This window comes from Sordaria macrospora, chromosome 5 (assembly GCF_033870435.1).
Source record: "Sordaria macrospora chromosome 5, complete sequence".
Classification (NCBI taxonomy): domain Eukaryota; kingdom Fungi; phylum Ascomycota; class Sordariomycetes; order Sordariales; family Sordariaceae; genus Sordaria; species Sordaria macrospora.
Window position 1 is genome coordinate 1,588,871 of NC_089375.1, and position 25,625 is coordinate 1,614,495.

The following is a 25,625-nucleotide window of genomic DNA, read 5'->3' on the forward strand; positions in this document are numbered from 1 at the left end:
AACGGATTCAAGTTGACGCCGCACATGGCACCCTTTGAGGAAGTCCGCTGTTTAATCAGTATTAAGTAGCCACCGTAAGTCTGCCCACGCGGGATAACTTGTCGTCTACTTTACGAGCAAGTGTTGCCAAACTTCGGGAGCTGGTTTTCGTGATTGATATGGCTCGTGCACCGGCCATCGCGAATTGCAAAAGGCGCGATGACGGCAGAGAGGATGCCAGCACATGGGTGGCCGGCAGCAGGCGGGCACTGATGACTGATGGCGCTAAGCTCAAACTGGCGGGAGCGCGGGTAGTGGGTCCATCATGTCAGGACCCACAGAGCCACAGAACCAATAGAAGCGCGGGCCTACCACCAATCAACGTCCGAGCTTCTTGCAGCGTTGCGGCGGGGATGGAGTGCGACCGGGAATGTCTTGTTCCATTCACACACATCAAGCCTCAACACCAAAGCATCTGTTTTCTTGCTGCATCACATGTTTGGCGATATCATCAACTTTAATCGTTCACTCCGCGTCGATGTGCCGCCCCGACTGGCAACCCCCATAGCGACGCTGTTTTTCTGGTATTACAGCGCTGAATACAGGAAGGAACAGTGGACCCACACCGGGCCGCCGCGCCTTCCTTCTGTGGCGATATAAGTGCTACTGTCCTACCCTAGAGCTGGTCGCTCCTTCCTTCACAAACAGCCAGACGCGTCCACAGGACAGGCGCGCAGTGCCTGACGCGACTTGAATCAATTGTACGGGCAGCAGGCGCAGCTTCAGTCCCGAGACTTGGGCTGGTAGGTCAAACCCCCACTTCGCACTTCCCCTCTGCCTTCTCTCCTCCTTCCACCAAACAACAAAATCATCAACACCGCGACTGACCACTACAATGGTCAGACTACACTTTCCGCGCCGCTTTCGGCGCAACACCCTAACAACACATCACGACCTGTCAACTCCCATTGTCCCTTCTTTAACAGAAGAATCACCAATTTTCCGTGAACAACGAGATCAAGAGGGCGACCGCTTCGGTCGTGAGCTCTATGTAGCAATTCGCAACCAGCACTTCATGGGAACTTGCTCTTGTCCTCTACCATCAATCTACACATCAAAAACCGAAGCGCTGCTCTCTGGGACAGGGCACATACGATTCTTCATCCGCGACGACGATCCGACGCACCTATCTGTCATCCAGAAAGCAACGGATCCCAACTGGCATTGCGCATGCACCGAGTGCCCATATTGGCCAGTGTACGAAGACTTGCTGAGCCGATCCCATCTTAATAAGAACGGCAAGCGCATCGCAGAGGCCACCGAGCTTGAGCTCGTCTCACAAAGCGGCATCAACCCCAAGTCGGTGAAAAGGGTCCTGCCGGCAGCAGTTGACGTTGATGTAAGTTCTCTCCTGCTTTGATCATGGACGTGCGAGAGACGAGAAGAGACGCTAAGCAGTATTCCCATCTGCAGACACCAGAGCGAGAGCAAGAGTCGCCAGCGTCAGAGCCAGAGCCGCCAGAGCCGCCAGAGCCAGAGCCAGCGTCATCGTCCGAATCGCCCATGGAAAGCTCGTGGATAAACCCTTTCGCCCTCGCTACCCAGGCTCTAAATACGATGGCCACACCATTTACCAATTTCCGGAATTTCATCTCCGGCTTCTTCCAGGGGGAAACCCAACACGAAATCGTTGAGACGTGGAAGGTTGACGATGCGAACGGAATCGTGTCAGTCAAGAGATTGAAACGACACTGCTCGCCTTCAACGGATGCAGACCCTAATGAGCTCCTGGGTTTTTCCTGGGTCGACGACGCAACCTCCTACATCGGACGAGATGCGCTCGAACACATTTTGCAGGTTTTACACCATCGCCTGGATTTGATTCACCGCTCCAAAGTCACCTACAGCGACTCACTTGAAGACCTCAGGAGGAGTTTCGACCCCAGCCTTGGAGAGGACCTCGACCTCAACATCGCAATCCACAGACTCATGACCGACACTCCAAGGATCGGGCCTGTGCTTCCTACCGACAGCGCAGAGGTACGGGAAACGAAACAGCGTGATGCACAAGATTTATACTTCGATGGCGCCTTCACAGCCTGCGAGCTGATAGAAGAAATGTATAACGAGCATAACCTTGATAGGTACAAGGCATTGTTTCCGAACCCACCGCGAACAATAGCGTATGAGGAATACGCCAAGCCAGAAAAACACGAAAGGACGTTGCATCGAAAGGCCAAAATTGCCGCGGAGTTTATCGCGTGGTTGCTGCAAAATCATATGGACGGCATGGAGGGGCTCAAAGAAGCTTTATCAAAGGTCTTCGTGGATGCCAATGCCGTCCACAAGCACGAAATTATCCCCAGTTACATCAAGCCTACCGCAAACGAGTCATCGCCAATCCCCGGAAGTTTCCCCACCGGGCCGGACTCCGCTTTCGAAGAAGTTCCCATAAACGATCTCAACGTTGCGTATCGGTGGGAATATAAATTTCCCTCTACCGATCAACCGAACACCGAACATACACCCATCAATGTCAATGAGTTCCGGCCTATCCTGGAACCCAAAGGCATCCTCAAAAAGCCCAAAGAATGGCCAACCCCTGGATCGCCAAAGTGTGTCGCGACCCCCGATAAAACCAAAAGACTCGACTTTATTGCGCCCGTGGCGAGCTACGCGCCGCCTAAAGAAATACCCGTCCAAGTGATGAGCCTCAAAGATGCCATCAACGTGCAGTGGCACCACCCCACCGAAGCTTCAAACTCCGTCAAAGACTACGAAAACGATGCGAGCCGAAACATTGGACAAGCCGCCAGAAACCGGCATCGGTTTGCAAAGGTGGATAAAAGCAGAAGCTTCACCGTCTCGGATCCTACCAGATGGACAGAAAAGGAGGTTGAAAGAGATGACGCGGAAATGGGACTCCGAGTTCACGAGGCCAAATATGGTCCTTTCCTTAGTGACCTCCGGCAAGAAATGCTGGAAAATTTCCAAGCCAGCGCTCAGGAACAACCAAAGCCGGAGCCCGACTTCAGGGTACGGAGACAAATTCTGCAACGAATCCGCCACGACAGACACCAAAAGAACTCTCAAGGGGCACGTGGGGAGAAGAATTCGATTCTCGATCGGTTCTTCCGGAAGGCGGACCGAGAGGATACCATAGCAACAGAGGGGGCCACCTCGGAAGCATCTCAACAGGAACCCAGCCTTTTGCTGGAGCAAGCATCGGCAACCAGTCAGGTGCAGCAGTCAGCGGCTGATAACGACCTCGCAATTGCCACAAAAAAGCTCGAAGACTTGGAGGTTAGCCGCCAACTGGCCCACGAGTGGGGGGATGGTATTCGCCGCGACGTCGAGGAGCGGCACAGAGAAGCCGAAAGAATCAGAAAGGAAGCAGAGCGGAAACGGCGCGAGGAGAAGCGGCGACAAGAACAGGAAAGCAGGAGGCGCCGTGAAGAGGCAGAACAGGCCTCGCGGACCGGTCTGCGCGCACCCAAACACCCCCTGATCGGAAGCCTCAGCAATGATTGGGAAAAGAAAGTCTCCAGTGTGCTCCATGCCAACCCTTCCGCGGAACTGGCCAAGACTCTAGACGGTCAGCCGCTCACAAAACGCGATTTTGTTGAGAAGTTGCTCGAACCTCAGGCATGGCTGAACGACAATGTGATCATTGGCAGTATTTCTCATATCGCCGATGCCATCAATAAGTCGGCGGGGGCCGAAGACACCAAACCCAAGTGCGCTGCTTTCACGTCGTACTTTTGGCCACGACTTGAGAATGCTGGGCCAACCCAGTGCGGGCGCCTGATGCGCAAGGCACATGTCAGAAAGGAGAACTTTTTTGACATCGACACCATCCTCATTCCTATCTGCGGTGGCCTACATTGGACGTTGGCGGTTGTACGGCCAGGGAAGCGGACTGTAGCGCACCTGGATTCAATGCGAGCGGGCGCAGGCGATGTCGAGGTCAAAGAGAGGTTGCTCAATTGGGTCAGGGTCACGCTTGAGGACAAGTGGGTAGCGTCAGAATGGTCGACGATTGACTACGAAGCTCCCCGTCAAACCAACGGGTACGATTGTGGCGTCTTCACTATTACAAATGCTCTTTGCCTCGCGCTTGGGCTCAATCCTAAGAAGTCGTATACTGCAGGGCAGCTCACACTGCAGAGGCGGAGGCTGGCTGCGGTACTACTCAATGGAGGATTCACGAAAGATTTTTCGTTGGAAGGGTTTTGATCCGATTTGGGGCGCTTTTGTTTTTGGACACGATTGGGTAGAGAAAGTGGCGGCGTTTATCATAGCATAGTTATGGCGTTTGTTTATACACTTGTTGAGTGGGATTGTCTGAGATTTTCTCTTGTTTGGTCGGGATCAGGTTTGCAGCATTGTTAGGTCGAGCAACGATCAGGGAGTTGTGTCGTATGGTGCATTTCAGCATAGCTATAGTGGCGTTTTCGATGTCGTGTTGGTTTTCCTTGTTCGGTTTCTTGATCGGGTCTGGGTGGAGGTTCAGCATATGTTAGCTTGAGGTTAAAGTAGAGATTATTCTGTCGTGGGCCTTCAAGGCTTTGGCGGTTGTCTAGAATACCAATAAACATTACCATAGAGAAACACTTCTCAAGTTACGTTGACGTGAACCCGTAAAGTGGAAATGTGTGCTTTGTCTTTCATGGTGGCACTTTCGTCCTCCCGGTGGGCTTATGACACGGACAGCACCCCCGGTTTGAGTTGTTGGATTCTGATGGGCTTCCTCCGGTTCCCTTGGTGTCAAAACGCCGAAAGTTGGTATTCGCAGGATAAAGACCGAAAGACCGAACCATCAACCAGTATGTGCCGCTGCTGGTTGGTCGGCGGGACGTGTCTTGGTAATCAACTGAGTAGTCAGCATTCTAACACCGTCTTCAAAGTCCGATGGTATTCAATCTCGGCGATAATGGTAGGCTATTAAATTGTTGTTGATCCCCGATGCCATGTCAGATTCAACGTTGACTCCGTCTGTCAATATATACCATTGTCTCCAGCATTAGGACGTCGCCACGAAAACAGTCAGGATGTCTCTCACACAACTTACAGAAAACAAAGAGCCTCTGCCCGTGGTAATCGTTGGCAAAAGGGTTGAGATCGGAGGTACTGTTGCTAAGTCCCTGCAGCCGGATATTGAAGGCACGTAGAGTTATCTCACCCCAGGACGAGTATTCCTTCATGACCCTACTTTCTGACACAAGAACTCAACAAACAGCAATCCACTTTGTCCAATCCCTCGAAGCAGCCCTTGCCGAACTTCCGCACATCTTCGCCGGCCATGCGCCTCCAGAAGCCGAAGTCTCCCTACCCAACAATGTGGGAACACACCAGTACGAGAGACAGCCGCGGGCTGTTATTATCGGCCGGGCCTTTCTGGTCGAGGAGGCTGAACAGATGCGAGCAAAATGTGCCGGGATTGCCAAAGAGCCTGTAGCTTGGCTGGTTAGCGATCCTTCGGTTGGACCGCCGCCGTTGCCGGTGGACGGAGCGCTGCCGGGGCCGGAGTATGCGTTGAGGGCGGCAGTGTTGGCTAGGGAGGTGCTTGCGAAATGGCTTGCTAGGGATGCGAGTAATGGTGGAAATGTTAGGGATCAAATTCTTTTCTATTGAGCTGTGGATGGATGGGGAGAGCTGTGTTGATGGATATTATGGTTTCTTTTCACTGCCTCCCCTTTGGTTGGTGAGGAAAGGGGAAGGAGCAATTCGAGGCCGGTGTTATTCCAGACCGTGGAATTCATCCCCCTTCTGGAAATCTTTTCCCAACACTGCACGCATAACATATCCACGAACATCCCACTTGTTTACTTTGTCATTCTCTCGTCAGCCATGACGAGTTGCAGGCGAGCAGACTTGGGCTGCATACAGTACCCCTCAAGAGGAATCCCATCTGTAACCCTAACCCTTAGACATGCACACTGCTGTATACGAATGCTTTTTCCCAATCAGCACGCGTTGCAAATTATTCCAGTTTCACCTTCTCCCCACCAACATAACATCAACCACTCTCAATCATTGGGGGAGTCAAACGTCTTCAACCCGACGCCGGCTTCTCTGATGTTTTCTCAGCCATTCCCGAAGCCATGCAGGATTCGCTTGCTCAACAGTTTGAGGCTCTCGGGCCAGACGTGGGGTTGCGGCTGGCCAACCTGCGAACCCTCATCTCATGTCTCACGCCACAGGAAACGCGCTTCGTCAAACTACATCTCCAGAGCGTGTCCGCGCAAGTAGACATTGTTTCCCAGTTTCCGACTGATATCCTCGTTGGGGTCTCTCCGTACTTGTGCGGTTTGGATATCTTCAACATTTTAAACGTGTCCAAGGCGTGGAGAAAGGCGTGGTCTCAGCGGGATGTCGTGAGGGCTCTGGCCAAGCACCACATGCCCAATTTCCTCCAGTTCTACGCTCACCGAAACCCATTGCAATCGTCCGAAGATACAGACCAAGGCGTGCTCAACTCGCTCTACCAAGCCGCTCGCAAGTTCAGTATCAGACAGCAGGGCTTGTTCCAGTCCACCATCTCCAACCCTGCTCCGTGGCTTCACCCTCTCACTCGCGACAGGTTCTTCACCTTGGAACCTACCAATCTTGTACAAGACTGGGACGACATCTTTCCAGGCGGTGACTTTTCCAGTCATGTTTCCGACCGCATTCCCACTGGAACGGATGTACCCAAGCCATGGAGCAGTTTTGAATACTGTAATGGAAAAGTGGCCTGGATGCCCCAAAGGATTGATGACAATCTCTCATCTCTCACATTTGTAGACGATTTGCGAACTCAACAACGTAGAGTGTACAAACTTCCTATTTCTGTGGTTCTCCATGGTTCTCCCGCCCGGGTAGAGAACTTGGGTGATGAGCTGGTCGTCGTATCGGCAGGCAGGGCCTAGTTTGTTCCCACATTCAGACCTTCTTCTCCATACCTTGCATACTAATCTCTCTACTAGCCACGCATGGCACCTTGAGACGGGTGAACATGACTCAGTGACTCTTCCATCTGCCGGTATCTATCAGGTGAGGACCAAGGGGAAGCGTGCTTACATCTTGACCAAAGACTCCGAGGTCTATGTTTGGACGTTTAAACGTGGTATTCGGGAAGTTGACACCAGCGCGGCCCCTGAAGTCGGCATTGACCGCGTTCTCGTTGCTGCACTTGGCGACCTTCTACAGGTATCCGAGGGAAGGAATGACATACTTAGTATTCTTCCTCATCCACTTCTCGATGATACGTTTTATCTTCTTGCTCTCCAGGACGAATCCGAGACAAACGTCAAGCTAGTGGTCCACGAATTCAACCACAATGGGACCTTACGGTTACATAGTACAACCCTTCCTCCGGTTTACTCTCTTACTCGGGAGTGGGGTACAGGTGATTTCGACATCATATTCCGTCACTCGCTTCTGGTACGCAACGACGAAGGATTCGAACCCCCCACTCGTGACTACTTTCGTACGTGTGAGCCCAAGGTCGATCAATATGGCAACTACGCCATTTGCCAATTCCTTCTAAAGGGGCGACTTCCCAAGTCCAAAGAATTCTACAAAGATGAGGACAATAACAATGCAGCACACCACGATGAAGATGACATTTGTTTTGGGTATACGGTCTTCTTTAACGCCCTGACAGCCTCGGTCTCGACATCGCCGTTCATACACAACATAGCTCACTCTGGTCAGTCCCCGCCCTCATTCACCTGCTGGGGCGGCCAGCAAATCGAAATCATTAGCGCACCCACCAAAAGAGATGACTTGCGTTTCTGCATGTTACTGGTATCGGAACTAAACAGCCCAAAGCGTCTGGAGGCGATGGACGATCTTCCCGTCTATTGTCCGTCGTCACTTAACCCGCTCAAGGAGTTCAGCCCCGTCAAACACCGTTCTACAGAGTGCCTCGCCAATACACCCTCAAAGCCGGGCAAGGTGATGCCGGGTTACAAAGGTTCGAACGTTGTCTCACAATATTTGACGGAAAGAGTCGAAGCTATACCTTCCATTCAACCAGTCTACGGCCTCGATATCACTTCCGCCTACGATCGGTTGAGGAATCATGACTTTGACGATAACAGTGCATTTACGCTAATGGCGGACGAAGACTTCCTGGTTTGCGTGGGCCCAAGAGGCTACGTTACGTGGAGCTTTTATCACGACATGAGGGACAGAAACGCCACGGCCTGAATGGTCACCAGTCCGAAGAGTGCAAGAAGTTGACCTGCTTGTCGGTCCGGTTTGTGTAATGCATTGCCCTGGCAGTCCGGTCTCATTTAGACCAAATTCCAGGGTTTAATGCGGTCGGGACAGATCAATTTCGGTCCTAAATGTGTAACATTGTGAGAACTATGACAATTATGGTGGAAGTTGGTTGCTTTGGCAATGGTCTTGCGGTGGCATATTTGTAGGTACTATTTCAATAAATATACTCGTACAACGAGTACAGTCGTGCAACTGGAGCATTGAAACTCGATCCGCCTCAGTTGCACTCCGTATTCACAAATGGCAAACGACTATTGAGTCTTCCCAACTTTCCCTTTCAACCATTTGAACCCCTTCCGCACCTCATCGCCCACCTTCTCTTTGTTTTCCCGCGCCCGTTCCAGACCTCCCGGCTTCAAACCGCCGGGAAGCAACCACCAAATCAGCAAGATAAACACCAATATGGCCAACACAATAGGCTGCAAGACCGACACGCCCTTCTTTTGGGCAATAGCGCCGACCGCAAACGGGAAGATGGCCGCACCACCGCCGCCAAAGGCCGCAGCAAACCCGATCGCCGACACATGATAACCGGGTGGCAGCAGCTTCGTAGCCGCCACGATAGCCGCAGGGAACAGCGGACCGAGGAAGAAACCCAGGAATGACACAAAGATGGCCGAGGCAACGAAGCTCGGCACCAGCCAGTACAGCAGCTGTAGCGCGATGCACAGCAGGAGATACCCCGTGATAGCGAGTTTCTCTCCGATACGACCCGTGACAAAGCCCAGCAACACTCGCCCCACCGTAAGTCCCAGCCAGAAGAAGGTGACAGTCAGCCCAGCATTGAAGGGTTCCGCATGCCGCACCTTGAGCATGAACGTCACGATCCACCCGCCCAGCGAGACCTCGGCGCCGACGTAACCCAGCAAGAACATGGCGACAATCCAAGGGATAGGATCACGCATGACGGTGCGAGTTGTCGTCCGCTTATTGCCCCCCTCGTTTCCTCCACCAGCAGCACCTTCTTCATCGACATCATCAGCAACATCCTCCGACTCGGACTCCGCAATCCCCGCCCGATAAACCTCCTTAGTCGCCGTCCAAAACGCCGCCGTCATCGCCAGCAGCTCAACACCATTCACCCCGACCAACACATAATAAAACGTGTACCACTCCAGCCCGCCCTTCGTCACCATGCTCGTGGCAATCAACGGCCCAATCGTTGCTCCCAGCCCATAACACCCGTGGATAATGCCCAACAACTCATTAGCCTTTTTCATGTTTCCCACCCACGCGTTCCACGCCGAGTCCTCGATCCCGTTTCCAAAGCCAGTGAATAACATCACCACCGGCAGCGCGGGATAAGGTGGGTGACAGGCCATGGGTATGAACCCAATCAATCGACAAAGAGGGCCCAAGATGGCAACGCCTCGTTGGCCGAAGTGGTGGTGGATGAGGTTGTTGAATAAAGCAGCCAGCAAGTAGCCGATGAAGGGCGACAGGAAGACCAAGGAGACGACGGTGTAGGAGATGGAGTAGTAGGTCTCCAGGTAGGGGATCAGGGCGCCGATGGCGCCATCGGACATGCCCATTAGGATGAAGGAGTAGCAGATTAGGAGGAAGCGGACGATGGAGGTGCGGGAGGCGTTCCAGGTTGTTTTGTTGGCGTCGTGGTCGGGTTGTTGCTGGGGTGAGGGTGATTCGGATGGGGTTTTGTCTGTGCCGCTGTTGGCATCATCTTTGGTCGGGGTTTGTTTAGGCTCTCCTTCGATCGGGAAGGCAGTAGGTTTTTCGGGGTCATGGTTGTGGTCGGTGTTGGATATTGTTGGGGCTGGTTGGATGTTGTGGGGTTGGTGATTCATCTTCTCCGGGTCGGAGGGAGGAGGGAGGGTTGAGGAGGTCATTGTGGCCTTGGAAAGAGTTGGGCGTGATAGTTGTGGTTGTCTTTTGGGGTTGAATGGTGACGATATAAAATAGTTAAAGCGTCGAAGGAAGGAATGTGACAAGAGGAGTCTCGGGCTTGATGTACCCGTCCGGGCTGTTGGTTGTTTCGATGTTTGAGGTTCCAATACCCCCATGCAACCGTCGGTAAAGATATTTGGAACTCAAGCCGATACTTTGACTTATTCAAGTAACTTGAAAGCTACGGTAAGTCCCAGCCTTTTGTACTCGAATTTCTTCACGATGCTTCACCCCTCATGGTCTGCCTGGTCCATACCCGACGATAGTCCGAGAATCAACCGCCAGCTTCCTAGTTTGCAAGGCTGGTTCTTCTTTCTTTCGTGGAAACAGTTTGAGTTTGTTCACGGCCCGGAAACCCCTACGAGACTGGGCGGTAGGTGTGTCAGGCTAGTTGTGCGTTGATGGAAGTGACGAGAGGTTTGCCCTGTGAACGCGGGGTCTTCGAGGGGGATGGATAGTCGGTACGTAGAGAGAGGTATGCGCGGAGTTACAATAACGACATTACAATTACTTTGCTTGGAGAAAGATGACGAATGGGGGTGTGTCTGTGTGTGATGGAAAATCCGAACAACGGTAAACAATCAACCGAAGATCAAGCGGTCCGTTCTGGTAGCTAGTAGCCAAGCCGGAGGCGGCGTCGATAGCGGCGGTCGTCGTTGAAGTGGTTGGAGCGGTTGGGGTCGAGTTTGGGGACAGATTGGCGATGATTGACCAACCAGAACACCAAGCCTAAATTCAAAGAAGGCGAAAATGCTACGTAATGAGGTAGATTTCTGGGCCTTTTTCCCACTGAAAGTTAATGTTCCGGGCCACCGGTAGGGATTGTAGTTTGTCAACATCTTTCCTTGCCTGTATGGTCCTGATTTCAGCGATGCGTCGTCAAGCTTACGACCCTTTCAAACTATGAAAGTCGTAAATAGAAAGAGGAGAAATCTCAAGGTGTTGTTCATCAAGTCGGAAACAAACCCGCTGTCCGCTGAAATATTAAGTGGCAAGCAGTTAGGTAGGTTGTCAAGAACCTCAAAATTCCTTCAAAAGTCTCTTCTGAAAACAGCAGCTTCCAGAACCGCAACTGCCAAACATTCAAGCTTTTTCCAAGAATCAGGCTAGGAAAAGCGACATTGTCCTATACAAAAAAAAGGGAGGTCTAGCAAACGTTTATCCAACGTTCGTGTACAATAAATCTATAGGTGTTAAACGTTTGAGAAAATTCCCACTCGTTTATAACTAACCAAGTTTTAAAAAATGTACTTAATCCGCTAACGTTTTGAGAAATAAACGTCTTAAAGAAGACTTGTATTTAATCTATTATAAATAAATAGTTCAAGCACTTTTTAATATTTAATCATTGAAAATTGGTGATAATTTTAGACGGTTGATATACTATTAAAAAAATTAAAACGGTTGCAAATTTCAAACGCTAAGCCTTTTAAACAGTCCATTTACAATTTATTTATTGTAGAAGCCTCTTGTAATATTTGGAAAAAGCCAGTTGGTCAGGAACAGTTGACTGGGAACACCCCCTTCCTGTACAGCGTCAATGGGGGGTCATCCCCCCCACACCGCCGCGGTCTTGGCGGCATCGCGGAAGTGCATTCGGTCTCCCGAAGTTGAGCCATCACGGCCCGTGGAAGCCGTTCTCGTCCGCCGCCGCCATTTGTTCTTTTGGCCATGGCAACAAAGAGGTCATTCGCACGTTTGCAATTCTTCCTTCCATGTCCTTTTTTCCACATTCTTTTTCGCACATCCCGCCCGCGCAGGCGGAGTTCGTACGCATGGAGATTGTTCATCCGCGCGTTTTACCGAAGTTTTGGCGAAGACGAGCCGACGATGGTAAGATGGCTTTTTAGGGCTTGTCGTCAATTCGGTGGTGCGAAAGGTCGTGAGACCGATGACCGATGAGGTTGCTGAGGATACGAATATTCGTTTTTGAGCTTTCTCCGTCCTCAAGAAGTCGTGGATTCGCCGTCACCTGCGCCTTGTCGGAATTCAGGTGTTGTCAGAATGGCCAAGTCAGGCCTGCCAAACCGTCCTCGTCTTCCCGGGTACTGGAACAGAACTGACACCTCCAGTTCGGGGTCGATGTTCGGCAGCTCGTTCTGTTCAGTGTTCCATTCCACCGTCATACCTCTCTTGCGTTCCATACCCAGCCCAAAAACAAATGCCACTCGTTTCGAGGCACACCGTCCTTCTCGAATTTCTATTTTCATTGCACACAGTTACATTCGGATCTATTTCTCTGTCAGACTCGACACTGATGGACGGTCGTACGACCCAGTGGTCAAAAGGCGACACATCATCCTATCGCGATCCTTACTTCAGAAGGTTGAGGGTTAGGGGTAAACGTGGCCACCCTCCATCAGCTCAGCCCAGCGATCCTGTCACTGCCACCCTTCGAGTGACTCGGTAACGCCACCGAGGCCACCACCCAGCCCATCCTACAACTCAAAGAGTGTCTGACTATCGCAATCTTTCCTACGACAATAGCATCCAGATTCAGTCACAAAGCACGAGTGTTGCTTTTGCTCGTATTGCTGCTGCCGCTCCAATGTGGTGATCATCCACCATCAAGATAACATCATCCCGTCGAACCACTGACAGGCAAGTAGCCATCTATTCCACACCCTTTTGCGCCCATATAACGTTGACCGGGTCGCATCACTATCGTGGCACTGCATATATGATCCAAAATGGCTGGCGGACCTGCAGCTATTCTGCCGCCATCCAAACGCCCTACACTTGAGCAAAAAAGAAATGCTCCGCAGTGATGATCTGGATAAAAGAGAACTATGCCTAGCTGTGCCTCCATTATACATGGCAAAAGGTGCACAAGATGTCTTGACAGCCTCAAGTCAAAAGTCACAAGCTGTGTCTTGCAAGGCCATTCCTTCCAGGCCGCGCAATCTAGATTACGGAATCTGGAACTCTCCCTTAAGCCCCCTTTTCACTGCGTCAAATCTCAGAGAAAAGACGTCAAAACATGCAATGGCAATCCGTTTCAACTTTCGAAACACTCCATCGAATTCCCTAGAGCCACACAAGGCCATGCGGACAAGGGGGCCCTCTCAACGTTGCCTTTGTCCTAGCAGCACTAAACCGGGCTCCAATCATATTTCACTCTGTGGTTGCTTGCTAACCGGAGGAGGACCACTGAGGCGTTCGAGGGATCGCGTACGCATCCTTGTTGAAGCATCCCACACCCCCAGGTAATCTTCCCGTGTTCGAACGACTGGACACACGCGGCCTGCATTGAACTGACTGAGATGCAACCACTGAGACCGCTGAAGTGAAGGGGCTTGTGTGGGCTTTCGCATTGTCCGCTTCCTGACCACCCCCCTGTCCTCTTTTTTGCGGCTGGCTGCATCACGCCGGTTCCGTTTCCACACACCACACTCCCATCACAGGGTTCCCTTCCGCTCCAGCCCACCAGTCAGTGTTTCTTTTTTTGTCAGTTTGAACGCGGGAGAAACATTGGACGCCATGATGTTTGCATCCCGAGATTAACATGAATGCGGCCTCCTTGATACGGGGGTCGACCCTTGTTTGTTGTTGCGTCCGCTCCCCCTATCATCAGAGTGAGCATGTGCGGTCCAGAGGTCCAGACCGTTTACAGATGACCGGGCAAACATTGTTATTGCTTCCTGACTTCGTATTAAAAGACGGGCTGTGTGCCGCAATGAAGCTGAGATTCTGTCTTGCTCTCTTCCTTTGATATCTCGCTTCTTATTTTTGGTCATACCAACACACACTCGTTAAAACCACACGACTTCGATTCAAATAATCAAACAACGATTCCACCCGGTCTTGTTCAACTATCAGACAGGCATATACACAATCGCTATATCAACATAAGAAGCATATAACCAGCTACTCAACACCACACAACTCTTCCACCAAACAACCAAAACAAACAGCAAAAATGCAGTTCAAGACTCTCTTCATCTCCACCCTCGCCGGCCTCGCCGCTGCCCACGGCACCGAGGACCACTCCGCCCACAGCACTTCCGTGGCCGTCAGCGCCCCTATCTCTACCGCTCCCATCCTCTCCACCGGTACCGCTCCTCTTCCCACCGGCACTGGAGGTGTGATCTCCAGCAGTGCCGGCGGCATCTACTCCAACAGCACCTTCATCACCAAGCCCTCAGCGGGCACTGAGGAAGTCACTGCTACTGTCACCTCCGAGGCCGGTGGTGCTTCGTCCACCGGTGCTGTCCCTTCGGCTAGCGGCACCACCAACGGCGCCTTGGATCGCAAGAGCGAGTTCGGCATGGTCGTTATTGGCTTGGTTGTTGCTGCTGGGTTTGCCATCTAAGCACCTGCATGCATGACCATGACCATAAGGCAATGATGGTCATGATGGGTAGTAATTTTGGTTATTTGGCTTGGGTATACACGGGACTGGTTGGTTTTGGTTGGCATTGATGACTTCTCAGGATGGGACTCGCATATTCCTTGACTTCGATGCATGATGACCAACTCGAATGACCAGATGGATGATACGGGACGGACGGACAAATGGATGGGTGGTTTACATCGGGAATACCTACTATACCGGTTTGGGAACCAAAAGGCGTTTTTTTTACCCACTTCACTTCTTGGGCATCATTCATGGGATGGATGGATGGACTTCTTATTCTTCTTCTTCTTCACCTACTACTGCATGAGCCCCCCTTTGTCGGGCTCGGTTTACACACACACTTTCTTCACCATCATCTTCATCTTCTGCATATACCTACAGTTAGACCACACTTGAATCTTAATGGGGCTTGCCGTTGGCGGCTCGGTTTTTGGGACAATTTCTATTTTCTCATTGCTCTCTACATTGTGCTCTGTTATCTCCAGAGGCTTGCCTTGATGGAGCTTCCACTGCCTCACATGTGTTTCTGGCTCACATGCGCTGATACAGATGCTCGGTCACTATGGTGTCACAAGGCTGGCTGGCTCAGCACCCGAGTCCATTCTCCATCCTGAGGTAGTCAACCTCGACCGCAGTGGGTTTCACAACCCGCCTACCTAGGTACCAGGCATACGCTATGCGCCAGCGTGAAGCGGGCTGTGATGTGATGTGGCGTATTTTCAGCCTCAGATTGCCCCGAACAGCGCTGGGTACCGGAAGTATCAGAGCTTGGAGATGTGCGGGTAATCATGATCCTTCCCGCCTTCTCTTCCTTAACGAGGCATGCAAAGCGAGGATGACCATGGGTGGCATGGGGTTTCAGCCTTCAAGGATGAATTACCCAGGCCACGGGCCCTTTTGCTTGGATTCTGTATGAAAAGGGGGGATTCACTTGGATCCTTCACAAATACTCATCACCTAGGTTAACTGATACAAGGAAGGCAAACTATACAAATCAAGTTCATTTCCAGCGTTTAAGATCCATAGGTAGTAGGGCATATGATTCACCTCCTTGGCGCTTTCAAGTACCAAAAGCCAGCCCGGTTTGTAAGGTAGAGTGGCTCACGTGCTCTGCCTCTGTCGGGAAAGCGGCTAAATGCTTGTTTCCTTTGTCTTTCGAAAGCCGAAGAAATCTATAGGTTATCATTCCGCTTGATCCATCAGTTGACCATTGTTCTCAATCTCGTGCCACATTTCTGAGCCGCCCGAGAAATATTGTCCTTCTTTAAGCGCTCAAGGAACATAGGGTACATTTGCGCGCTTTCCAACCGGAAGGGAAACAAGCGCCCTAGTTAGTAGAAATATAAAAAAAGGCCGTGATAATATCGCAGCGAAGCGGAAGATATTACAGGTACTAAGTGGATGGATACTTTAAGTTTACCGATACTTCTTCCGTGGTGTAAATTTTCGTTAGGCCCTTTTTCAACCACAGGCATGGTCTCGTTGTCCTATTCTATTGTAGGTCACATCGAGATCAGATTGTTTGGCAGATCTGGGAGATAAGATGTTGGGATGTCCTCGGCGTTCTAGTAGGGGGTGAAAGTGGTAGATTGCGGCGGCAAAGTGAGGGACGAAACGTCAGGTAGTTTAGAACTTTTCAGTCGGTTGGAGGAAAGAAAGTATATAAACATCGAAGCGATCACCGGAAGTGGTGCAAAGCAAGGAGTGTCTTCCTGCAGTGGTGTTGTATGTTCTCTTATCGATTGGTGTTGCGTGGGGAAGGTGTGGATTAGAGTGGAGCTTATAGGTACTGGGTTCAGCCACTATAAATATCAAACAACCTAACCGGTTGTGTAGTGTAGCGGTTATCACTCCGGATTCTGAATTCCATCAGAATATTCCGGCAACCCCGGTTCGATTCCGGGCACGACCTCATCTTTTGTGTTTTTTTTTGGCTCATTGCGTTCAGTTGACCTTGCACTATTCACTTCCTCGTCCCTTTTGTCTTTTTTTTTCTGGTTGGTCTTCTCTGAAGTTGATGTCCTTCGCGATCTAAATGTCATCCTGTCCTGTCAATGGGCTCCTTGTCTGCTACTCACTTTATCTATCTGGTTGCCATTAATATCACGGTAGTTGGACAAATTCAATTTGCTGTTGGAGCACAAACATAATTCATGGGATACTGTTCACCATAAAGAACTGCATCATATCCAAATCCTCGATACCCTCCTTGTCGGTAGATCACATCTCAAACCGGAGAAAGGAGGCGATATTGTGAAAGCTACGCAAGATCCGACCGATCAAGCGTACCTGCAGGAACACCAGGACGGCCAAGATCACACTTGTATGAACGGATCACGAGAGCCGAACGGTCGGGTGCCATGCCATCTAGTGTACACCTCTGCATGGATGTAAAACGTTAGCTTGGTACCTTGACCAAACAGGAAACAGGGGTGAATTACTAGCTGGACCAGAGATTTCTTGTGTGAAATTTAAAGTTCTCGCCACCACCAAAAAAACACGCTAACATTTTATATCCATGCAGAGGTGTATGGTGGTCGTCGATCTCCCGCTAAGACCTCCCTCCGAGAGAGAGAGAGAGAGGTCTGGGGATTGTGCCACGAGGCTACCTCACTTAAAATGATGATGATGATGAACGGTAAAGTATGCCAAACGACAGTAGTAGTGTAAATTCGCGGCTATGGTCTGTATGGTTAAAAGAATGCAGAGGTGAAAAACATATAAGCGCGCAATGACATCACCACCCGACGCTGCTTGCTGTTGATGTTGATATTGTCCCTCCATGAGCTCTATGAGCTCCCCTTCTCCTCCGGCTTCGCAAAGATCATTTTGGTCTTGCACTGTTGAGACAAGTGACCGTCTGTCGCTTTCATCTGCTACTACAGTTTGCCTCAAACAAGGATTGACCAAGAGAGCCACGAGGTGTGGACAGGATGGTAAATCCTCTAGGTATGTACCTAGCGGGCACTGGTTAAAGGTATTGCGATTCGCGAAGCGGATACGGTGTTTAAGAGTTCGTTGCTATCCAGAATTCTAACGAAAACGGCAAAAACGTCAACGATGAGCGCTTACCTATGTAGGCCGACGAGATGGCGGTCCCGGTCACTGTATGTATCAAAACCGCAGCACATGTGAACACATTGAAAATAAAATTATATCTGCATGGAAGAGATCTCGAACTTTTCCTCAGGTATGTAAGGTGGCATGGTCTCACGATCTTGTTCCATACATCCATTCCATGGGGGTGTCAAATCGATCATTTGTTTCGTGTAAGTCATTCCGGAAATTGCAGGGGCACCGTCACTGACATGGAGGACCTCGACGTCGGGGGTGGCTCCTTAGGTCAGGACATAGCAATCGTTTTTTTTTTAAGTGCACCAGTACCCCGGATTTATCGGTAGCGCCGACTGGAGATCCTGTAAGACGGAGAAAGAAGAAGGCTTCCCGCCATGCATCTACGCTCTGCTATGTATTGTACCGTATAATTCCGGGGGATAGCTTTTCAACAATCTTGGGAATCCCTCTTTGAACCCTGCATTAGGTGCCTTAAGGTTTGGGTTTAAGAAGAGATTTCCTAGGGTGTTGAAAAGCTATCCCCCAGAATTATACGGTATGCAGTTGGCAGAGAGGAGATGATGTTGGCCGCGCCAACAGCAGCGTGAATGGAATGTGCTCGAGGTGAATGTGAAGTTACCGTGCCCCAAGCTTGAGTGGAAACATAAAGGCGGGAAGGATCACGTGCTTGATCGTTGGTTCCAAGCCGACGAATGTGTACGGCACATTATGGTGTTAGTGGTATGTTAGACTTCTGCAATTCCTCCCTATAAACAACCCAGGTGCACACCAAGGCACTGAAATAGTTGGAGCACACAGGGGTAGTAGTGGTGTATTTAAGGGCATCTGTTAGAGATACAGAGCCTCTCAGCGAAGAACTCGCAGCCTGCACTTGTTCTCTTAACCCAGGCAGAGGGTCCGTGCTTCTCTTGAGGTTGTTCTTCCAGACCGTCTCCCGACTTAAGATCGAAGCTTGAGCTGTTCCAGGTTGTTCTTTGCCCAGGGTCGGCTGAGCGATGGCTTGGCTCAACGGTAGTATTGTAACACTCACCCAGTTATGATTCTGAAGATAACCTCCTTCTGACTGCTTCGCGTGCCACAATGCAAAAGGCGGGACTTGGGTTTGGCCTTTGCGCTTGCGGTGGTTTCGGATGGACATTTTGATCTCTTTTCAACCGGACATCGAAGGGGCCGACCGCCCGTGGTCTGCGTCAACAGGAGCTGCCGGTATTGCATGCGTCGGGTACTCTCAAAAGCACACATCAAATGTTTTGTTCTATAATTTTTTTTTTTAAATGTCTAGCGAACGCTTCCAAACTTATTATATCAGTTAATTGTGACAGCCAAGACGGGTTCTTTCCGTTGGTGTGGCCGTGCAACACCGCCCAGCGAAAGGGACATTCATACAATTCACTTGCTGTTAGGAAATCAGACCTAAGCAGCCCACCATTCTGGACTTGCACTTCACAAGACGGGAGCTCGACACCTTCCCCGCCAATCCACGTCCGCTTTCCACACTCGCCCAGGGTTTTGGGTCCCGCCAAAATTCCCCTTGACAAGCTTCCTTTTCTTTCTCTCCTTCCGCCCTGCTCCCCCACCACCGCTGTTGATCGCTTTTCATATCGATCGCAGCAGTCCTTCTTCCCCTCCCCTGTCGGCTCTTTTAATACTTACCATCATCAGGACTTTTAGCCTTGATCCCTTCCTTGTCTTCTGGGCTGAGAGCCGCATAGTCGTGCCTCATCACCCCGCCATCGACGAGATCCGGTCGAAGCTTACTTACTATTCACATCAATACAAGCAGTACTTCCTACCTCTGCATTTTAGCGACGCCCCCATTCAACCCCCTAATCCAACCAGACGACCTTTCGAGTCCGACCGAGCACGACTTCGAAATCCAATTGCCGTTAGAAATTAAGGACTTGGATGCACTCGTTACGCGGCGTTGTTCTATTCCTCACGAGACTCGCCCTTGCACTCTGAACCGGGTGTCTACTTACGAAGCCTTCACCTTGCGTAATTACAGACCGAATACACGATCTTACGGTCTGACGGTCTAGCCCGCTTCACCTTTTGAGTGTTCAGCAGGCAATTAACAGCCCGAAGCGGCGACGGAACCCCAGACGGACTGGACCCCAACCCGCCATCACTACTGGACCCCTCCACGTCTCTCCACGCGAAAGACACTCGGGCCTGTCCTGTCGACGCAGCGGGACTCTCACTGGCATTGCTTTGCTGGTGCACATCCATCTCGTCGACACTGATCCAGTCGGACGAGCACTCATCATTCTGATTCGTCCAATTGGTGCAAACACCCCCGACCGCAGAGCGTCCCCCTAGCCTCCTGCCGCTCCCGCTGGCCGCACCCACCGCACCGCACCATCAAAGCCGCCCGCCGCACCCTTCCTCTCACCACGGCCAAAAAGTGGTCGTTTCCACATCTCCAACACCTCTCCCCGACGAAGAAGGTGCAACAACACTGCGAGACCAGTGACCCTCGCTGGGACCCCAATCGCAGGAAGTCAGCATGGAGAACCGCCCAGCTTCCGCGAAGCCCGCGACCACCACAGCCTCGACCCCATCGCAGTCGTCGACGCCCGACGTCAAGTCCCCCGCGACCCGGCCTCTTTATAGCAGCAAGCTGGGAGACCAGCAACGAGCCAGGACATCGGACGCAGTGCCGGCTACTTCCAGCCAGCAGAACAGGTGAGATACCATTCTGTACCCTTCCTGCCCCTTCAAACACTGCCTTTGCCCTTCCGCCTTGCCCGTCGCTCCCCAATCCTTACGGCAGCTGCACACCGATGCAACAACAAAGCCACACCTTAACCCGACCCCCGTCATCACGCTTGCCCATCCATCCTGTCAGACCCCTTAGACGGGACCTTGGGATCCACCTCCAGATCGACTTCCATTGTCGTCGCGGAACCATCTTTCTTCCCATCTCTTCCTCCCATTGCCATGCTCTTGCCCGCTTGACGAACAAACCCCCTTCGGCGCCGTAACTCTAGACTGACATCCGCACAGACAGTCTGCCCCTCCCGTCCAGCAAAAGGCCTGGACTTCGGCCAAGAACCCCATCACCGGCCAGTCCGCCAGACCGCAGAACAACTTCAGCGCACAGGATAAGAAACCTGTGACCAGCTCCCTTCGCGAGGTTCGTTGTCACTCTTGTTTGCTTGTTGTTTTCTTTCCCCTTTTTCGCGATCCATGACATCCATGACATAGCTCCTTGGCGGACCCTACTCCCCTAGCCCAACAAGCTGCTCCACCATGGCCGCCGTCCACGACACCGAATGTCACTTGCGCCATCCGCCTCTTGCTACATGGACTACCCGCTCTTCTTCCATTGGTTGCCATTGCACACAGTCTGACGCTTACTCAAACCATCTTCAGGGCCAACGAGTACGCATTACCCTCGCTAACGGCTCCGAGTTCGAGGGTACTTATGCCAGCACCCAAGACCCCAACACCTGCCGCCTGACTACGGTAACGCAGAAGAAGCTGCCCAACTCGGCCGAAATGAACGGAGCTTCTAGAAAGGAGCAAGGAACCATGACGTTCCAGAAGAAGGAGATCATGGACGCGCGTCCTATCCTGATCAACAACCTGGGCAAATCCGACAGCAAGCCTGCCAACGGTATGGGACAAACCGGTTGCGTTATCCCTGCTTGTTCGTTCATGACTAACATAACTATTCTACAGGCAATCGCTCGTCTTTCCGTACCGATGCCGCCATCTCCAACTCTCGCTTCCAAGAGAGAACTCTGCAACGCTGGGTGCCCGATTCTACCGATGGGCTTGATGATAGCTTGGAGAAGACCAACGCTTCCGGTCAATGGGATCAGTTCGCTGCGAATGAGCGCCTCTTCGGTCTCAGGACTGACTACGACGAAAACATCTATACCACGACAATCGACAAGAGCCACCCCCAATACAAGGAGAGGATGGCCGCTGCGGAGCGCAAGGCCCGTGAGATTGAGCGCAGTGCTCCCGTCACCGCACACGTGGCTGAGGAGCGTGTCATGGACTTCCAGGGCGGAGATGATCGTGACGAGGAAGACAAGTAAGTCACAGGCGTGAAGAAGAAAACGGGGTACTAGGGCCGACTAACGAATAAAACAGGTACAGTGGTGTTCGGAGACAAGATTTCCCTCCCCTGTCTGGCGGCCGAGAGAACAAGTACACGCCTCCTGCCCGGCGTGCTCCTGCCGCGCACTCTACCGTCAAGGGCGCTCCTGTAGACCCGGCTATCATCTCGTCTCAGTTGAAGGCACCCCCGCAGAAGCAACCTGCACAGACTGTTCCTGATGTTAAGAGCTCCGTCCAATCGACCAAGACATCGCCCGCTCCTGCCAGCACCCCCGCGGACTCCAAGGTCGACTCTAAGCCGGATGTGAAGACAGCTGAAGTCAAGGCTGTTGACGCAAAGGCTACTGACAAGAGTGCCGCTCCGGCTCAGGCCGCGGCTAGTACCAAGGCACTTGCAACTGCACAGACCCTTAGCACCAAGCAGCAGGGAATTGAACAGAGACTCCTAAACTCGTTCAAGGAATTTGCGAACGCTCAGCGTGGCAGTGCCTTGAATGCCCAGAGAGCCAAGAACAAGGCAGACAAGGATGTCAGGTTGAACGACCTCAGAAAGTTCTATAACGAGTTCAAGCTCTCAACCCCGGTGCCATCTGACCTTATCTCTATCATTGCCAAGGATCCAGCAAAGCAGAAGGAGATCCAGGAGAAGGCGTTGAAGAACGCCCAGGAAATGGCCAAGATCAAGGCTGAGCAGGCTGCTCTCAAGGCGAAGGAGGCCAGTGCCGTCAAGGAGGGTGCAAGCAAGACCGCTACCGAGCAAACCAGCTCGACAACCACCGCCACGGCCGATTCCCGTAACGCGTCGCGCCCGACTGCCCCTCAGCACTCTAGTTCAGCTGGCGGCGTTCCGAGCCGTCACCAGGGTCAGCGCAACTCTTACCAGCATCCTCAAGCGGCTTATCACCAGCAGCCATACACCCGCGGAAACCGTCCGCCTCCTCACATGTCCCAGAGCCAGCAGACAGGCAACCTGTCTCAGCGCCTCCGAAATGTTGAGCAGCACAAGATGCAGCATCCCCATATGGGCCAGCATCCCCAGGGTCCTGATATGCGTCTTGCGCCCACCGGCCCTGCCAACAATGGAGACCCTTCCTTTGCTCGTCGCACCAGTGGTGTCCCACCGCCTGCTAAGCAGTTCAACCCTCTGATCCATGAGTTCAGACCTGGCGCTACCCCCTTCGCCCCTGCCTTTAGTCCTGCGGGCCCTAGCCAGGGTTCGAGCCCCCGCGCCTCGGTCAACAACGTTGTTGTCGAGCCTGTGGGCGCTTCAGCCCTTCCTCCTGGAAAGCTGATCAGGCGTAAGACCAAGGACGTGGACCCTAAGAAGTGCAATATCTTGGCCTTCTTGGAAAAGGAAGAGAAGCCTACTATGCAGAATCATGCTACGAGATGGGAGGAGAACGGTTCCCTTCGCCCAGCCTATGAGACCGCTCCAACTTGGCGCCAGTCCGATCCTCAGAACGAGAAGCCCGACTCTACGATGAACATGACTTACACCGAGTACATAGAGAGAAACCCGGTCCCGAGCACCGTCAATGCCACGCCCAACCCGTCTCATGCCCTTCCTCAGTTTCACCATCAGCACCAGCTGCCCATCCACATGCAGCATGGCGCACAGAATCTTGCCCCGAGGCAGTCGCCTCACATGCCGCCTATGCCGATGCAGCCAGGCCAACATGGACATGCCCCTCATGTCCCCTTCACAGCTCCTGACGATCATCGGATGATGCACTCAAACTCCCAACAGTCGTTCGCGTCGCCTAGGATGGGACATGCGGCCATGGTCTATCCCCAGGGCACTCCTGGTCAGTTCCAGTACAGCCAGCCTATGATGCAGCCGTACATGCCTGGCGGTGCGCCTCAGATGGGACCGTTCCGCAGCTTTTCGAACAATCCCCAGTTCATGCCCCAGCAGCAACACCACATGGGCGGTCCTGTTATGATGCAGCCGCAGTTCATCCCAGGGCCCAATGGCCAATTGATGGCAGCCGGTCCTCAGGTCCAGATGTATCCTGGACATCCCCAGTTCATCCCGGCTGGCGGTGTACCCCCTCAGCCCATGAACGGCACGAACGGATACCCTAGCCCGGGCCGCCCATCGGCGCCCATGATGGTGCACCAGGGCTCGCAGCAAGGTCAGCCCGGTGTTTATGGAATGAGCCCTGCTGTCCAGTACCAGCAGCCTGCTTTTGTGCCTCAGCAGCAGCCTCAGGGCAAGTTCGCTAACCAGCGGGCTCAATGAGGGCGCGTTGGCCGCCAGCATGTCACGTCGGCTGGGTGACTGCAGTGGGATTGCTGATGGCCACTGCCTTGTTGGATTATAAACTGCTCCTTCCGGCCTGGCAGGAATGGGGGTGTTATGTCGGGCTTGATAGAGGATAAAGTCGCCAAGCCAGTAACTCGGGTCGAGCCAGGTTGGTCGGGTCAACCTTCTGTGAGCAAGCAGAACGAGAACAGGGTGATGTATAACGTCACCTTGTCGAACAGTGGCTCGAGCGATGCGCTACGCGGGGGTGGGCGACAGGCGTTCAAAGAGATTAACAACCAACAACCAGAAAGGCGACACACGACAACTACCACTACCATTTTAGCCTTTGCTTGCCATTCATTTAAAGCTACTGGAAGACGCTCACCTGAGAGCGACTCATCAATAATCTCTTTTTACAAGCCATTTATATAGTCCTTCCTTCACTTGAAAGTGTGCTTTACCCATCGGCCTTCCGCCACGCCATCTTACCACACCACACACACACTACTATGAATCACTGTTGGACTTGGTCCTCTTACTCCTTGCCAAGCGTTCTGTTCTTGAGCTTGAGGGTGTAGCGGAGTCAGCTTCACACCACAATTGGCTATCCACATCTATCCAGTAAAGCAGCTTTCAGGTGGCGGAAGGAGTAACCAGGGGAAGAAAGGGACGCGTCGTCACGAGAGACGAAGATCAACGAGAACCGAAACGTCAGCAAACGGCTGACTCTGACCCCTCGCTGCTGATGAATCCCATCGGTATCGGGGTAATACGTTATGAACCAGGAGGGGTATTGGGTGCGATCTGTGCTACTTTAAAGCAAGTAGGCAGGCAGGCTGACATCGATGATGATGAAGTGTCGAAGGAGAGGTGTTCAAGAGAGAAGATATTTATGTTATCGGAGATGCGAGGGTGATGACTCGCAGGGGAAGAGGATGGATATGTCTGGTATCAAAATGCTGCCAGGCGTACATCAGAGAGTGGCGTAGCATATGGCTAGCAAGCATATCAGCACGCGATGGATGGAATGAGAAGGGGGATGATGAAGTGAGAACGAGGACGAGTGCTACATAGCTAGCATAGCATCAATGAAGCGAGTAAGGTTATATGATGGGACTATTATAAGTGAATGAAAGTGAACTCCATGCCCGCCCAACACCTGAATGGTCTATCACAACTACGGTGGCGTGAGTGAGTAACGAGTGTCTAGTTTGATCACATCGCACAACAGACTGACAACGCAAGACAGTTAGTCACTGCCACCTCGCCTTTACTGCTGCTGATTACCGATATTTGCCCCGTTCGGATCCGAGCATACGCACTCAAGCGGGCAATCTACAAGTTGATGTTGACAGCTGCTGGTTTCCGTCCGCTTGGGACAAACATGGGGGAAGGCGAGATGAGTTGTGCTACTGTACGAGGACGGGGATTGATAAGAAAACCACGATGATGGGATCTACCGGCTCGGCCGTTGATCGCGAGAGAGAAAATTGTGTTGATACTTTGTCTTGAGTCAAATACGTAGGTACAGTATGCATGTGTTAATATGATGAATGGCCGAGCGCTCGGGTGGTTTGAATTTGAAAAGCATGGATTGGGGGTTGAATGAGTTCTGGAGAATAAGCGACGGAGGAGGAGAAAAGATAACATGAAAGCATGAAAGTGTGAAAGCATGAAAAGCTGAAGTCTCCCTCTCTCGTACGGCTCATGGCAGTGACATGG

General features: G+C 52.0%; 4 protein-coding genes and 1 non-coding gene across 5 annotated transcripts; 4 read left to right on the top strand and 1 right to left on the bottom strand.

The window, feature by feature from the left end:
* Nucleotides 1–440: 440 nt before the first annotated feature.
* Nucleotides 441–4,215, top strand: SMAC4_04144 (uncharacterized protein; the record flags this gene model as incomplete). Its single annotated transcript, XM_066090063.1, has 2 exons — nt 441–782; nt 883–4,215. The coding sequence occupies exon 2, from the start codon at nt 1,402–1,404 to the stop codon at nt 4,213–4,215; it is 2,814 nt and encodes a 937-aa protein (XP_065947149.1). The 5' UTR covers nt 441–782; nt 883–1,401.
* Nucleotides 4,216–8,310: 4,095 nt separating this feature from the next.
* Nucleotides 8,311–10,650, bottom strand: SMAC4_04145 (uncharacterized protein). The gene has a single exon (XM_024655569.2). It carries the CDS (start codon nt 10,266–10,268, stop codon nt 8,502–8,504), a length of 1,767 nt encoding a protein of 588 aa, XP_024511444.2. The 5' UTR covers nt 10,269–10,650; the 3' UTR covers nt 8,311–8,501.
* Nucleotides 10,651–14,071: 3,421 nt separating this feature from the next.
* On the top strand, nt 14,072–14,464 carry SMAC4_04146 (uncharacterized protein; the record flags this gene model as incomplete). The annotated part of the gene is made up of 1 exon (XM_003346666.1): nt 14,072–14,464. The coding sequence occupies one exon, from the start codon at nt 14,072–14,074 to the stop codon at nt 14,462–14,464; it is 393 nt and encodes a 130-aa protein (XP_003346714.1).
* Nucleotides 14,465–16,335: 1,871 nt separating this feature from the next.
* SMAC4_13800 lies at nt 16,336–16,421 on the top strand. Its single transcript is given in 2 exon segments — nt 16,336–16,372; nt 16,387–16,421. It is a non-coding gene; the product is annotated as a tRNA-Gln (tRNA).
* Nucleotides 16,422–18,859: 2,438 nt separating this feature from the next.
* On the top strand, nt 18,860–23,897 carry SMAC4_04147 (uncharacterized protein; the record flags this gene model as incomplete). The annotated part of the gene is made up of 5 exons (XM_066090064.1): nt 18,860–20,269; nt 20,591–20,720; nt 20,960–21,203; nt 21,269–21,629; nt 21,689–23,897. The coding sequence occupies exons 1-5, from the start codon at nt 20,091–20,093 to the stop codon at nt 23,895–23,897; spliced, it is 3,123 nt and encodes a 1,040-aa protein (XP_065947150.1). The 5' UTR covers nt 18,860–20,090.
* Between the last annotated feature and the right edge of the window lie 1,728 nt (nt 23,898–25,625).

What these genes read in the sequence shown, in the direction of transcription:
- SMAC4_04145 (XM_024655569.2), bottom strand. Translation starts at nt 10,268, where the DNA reads ATGGGGGTATTGGAACCTCAAACATCGAAACAACCAACAGCCCGGACG.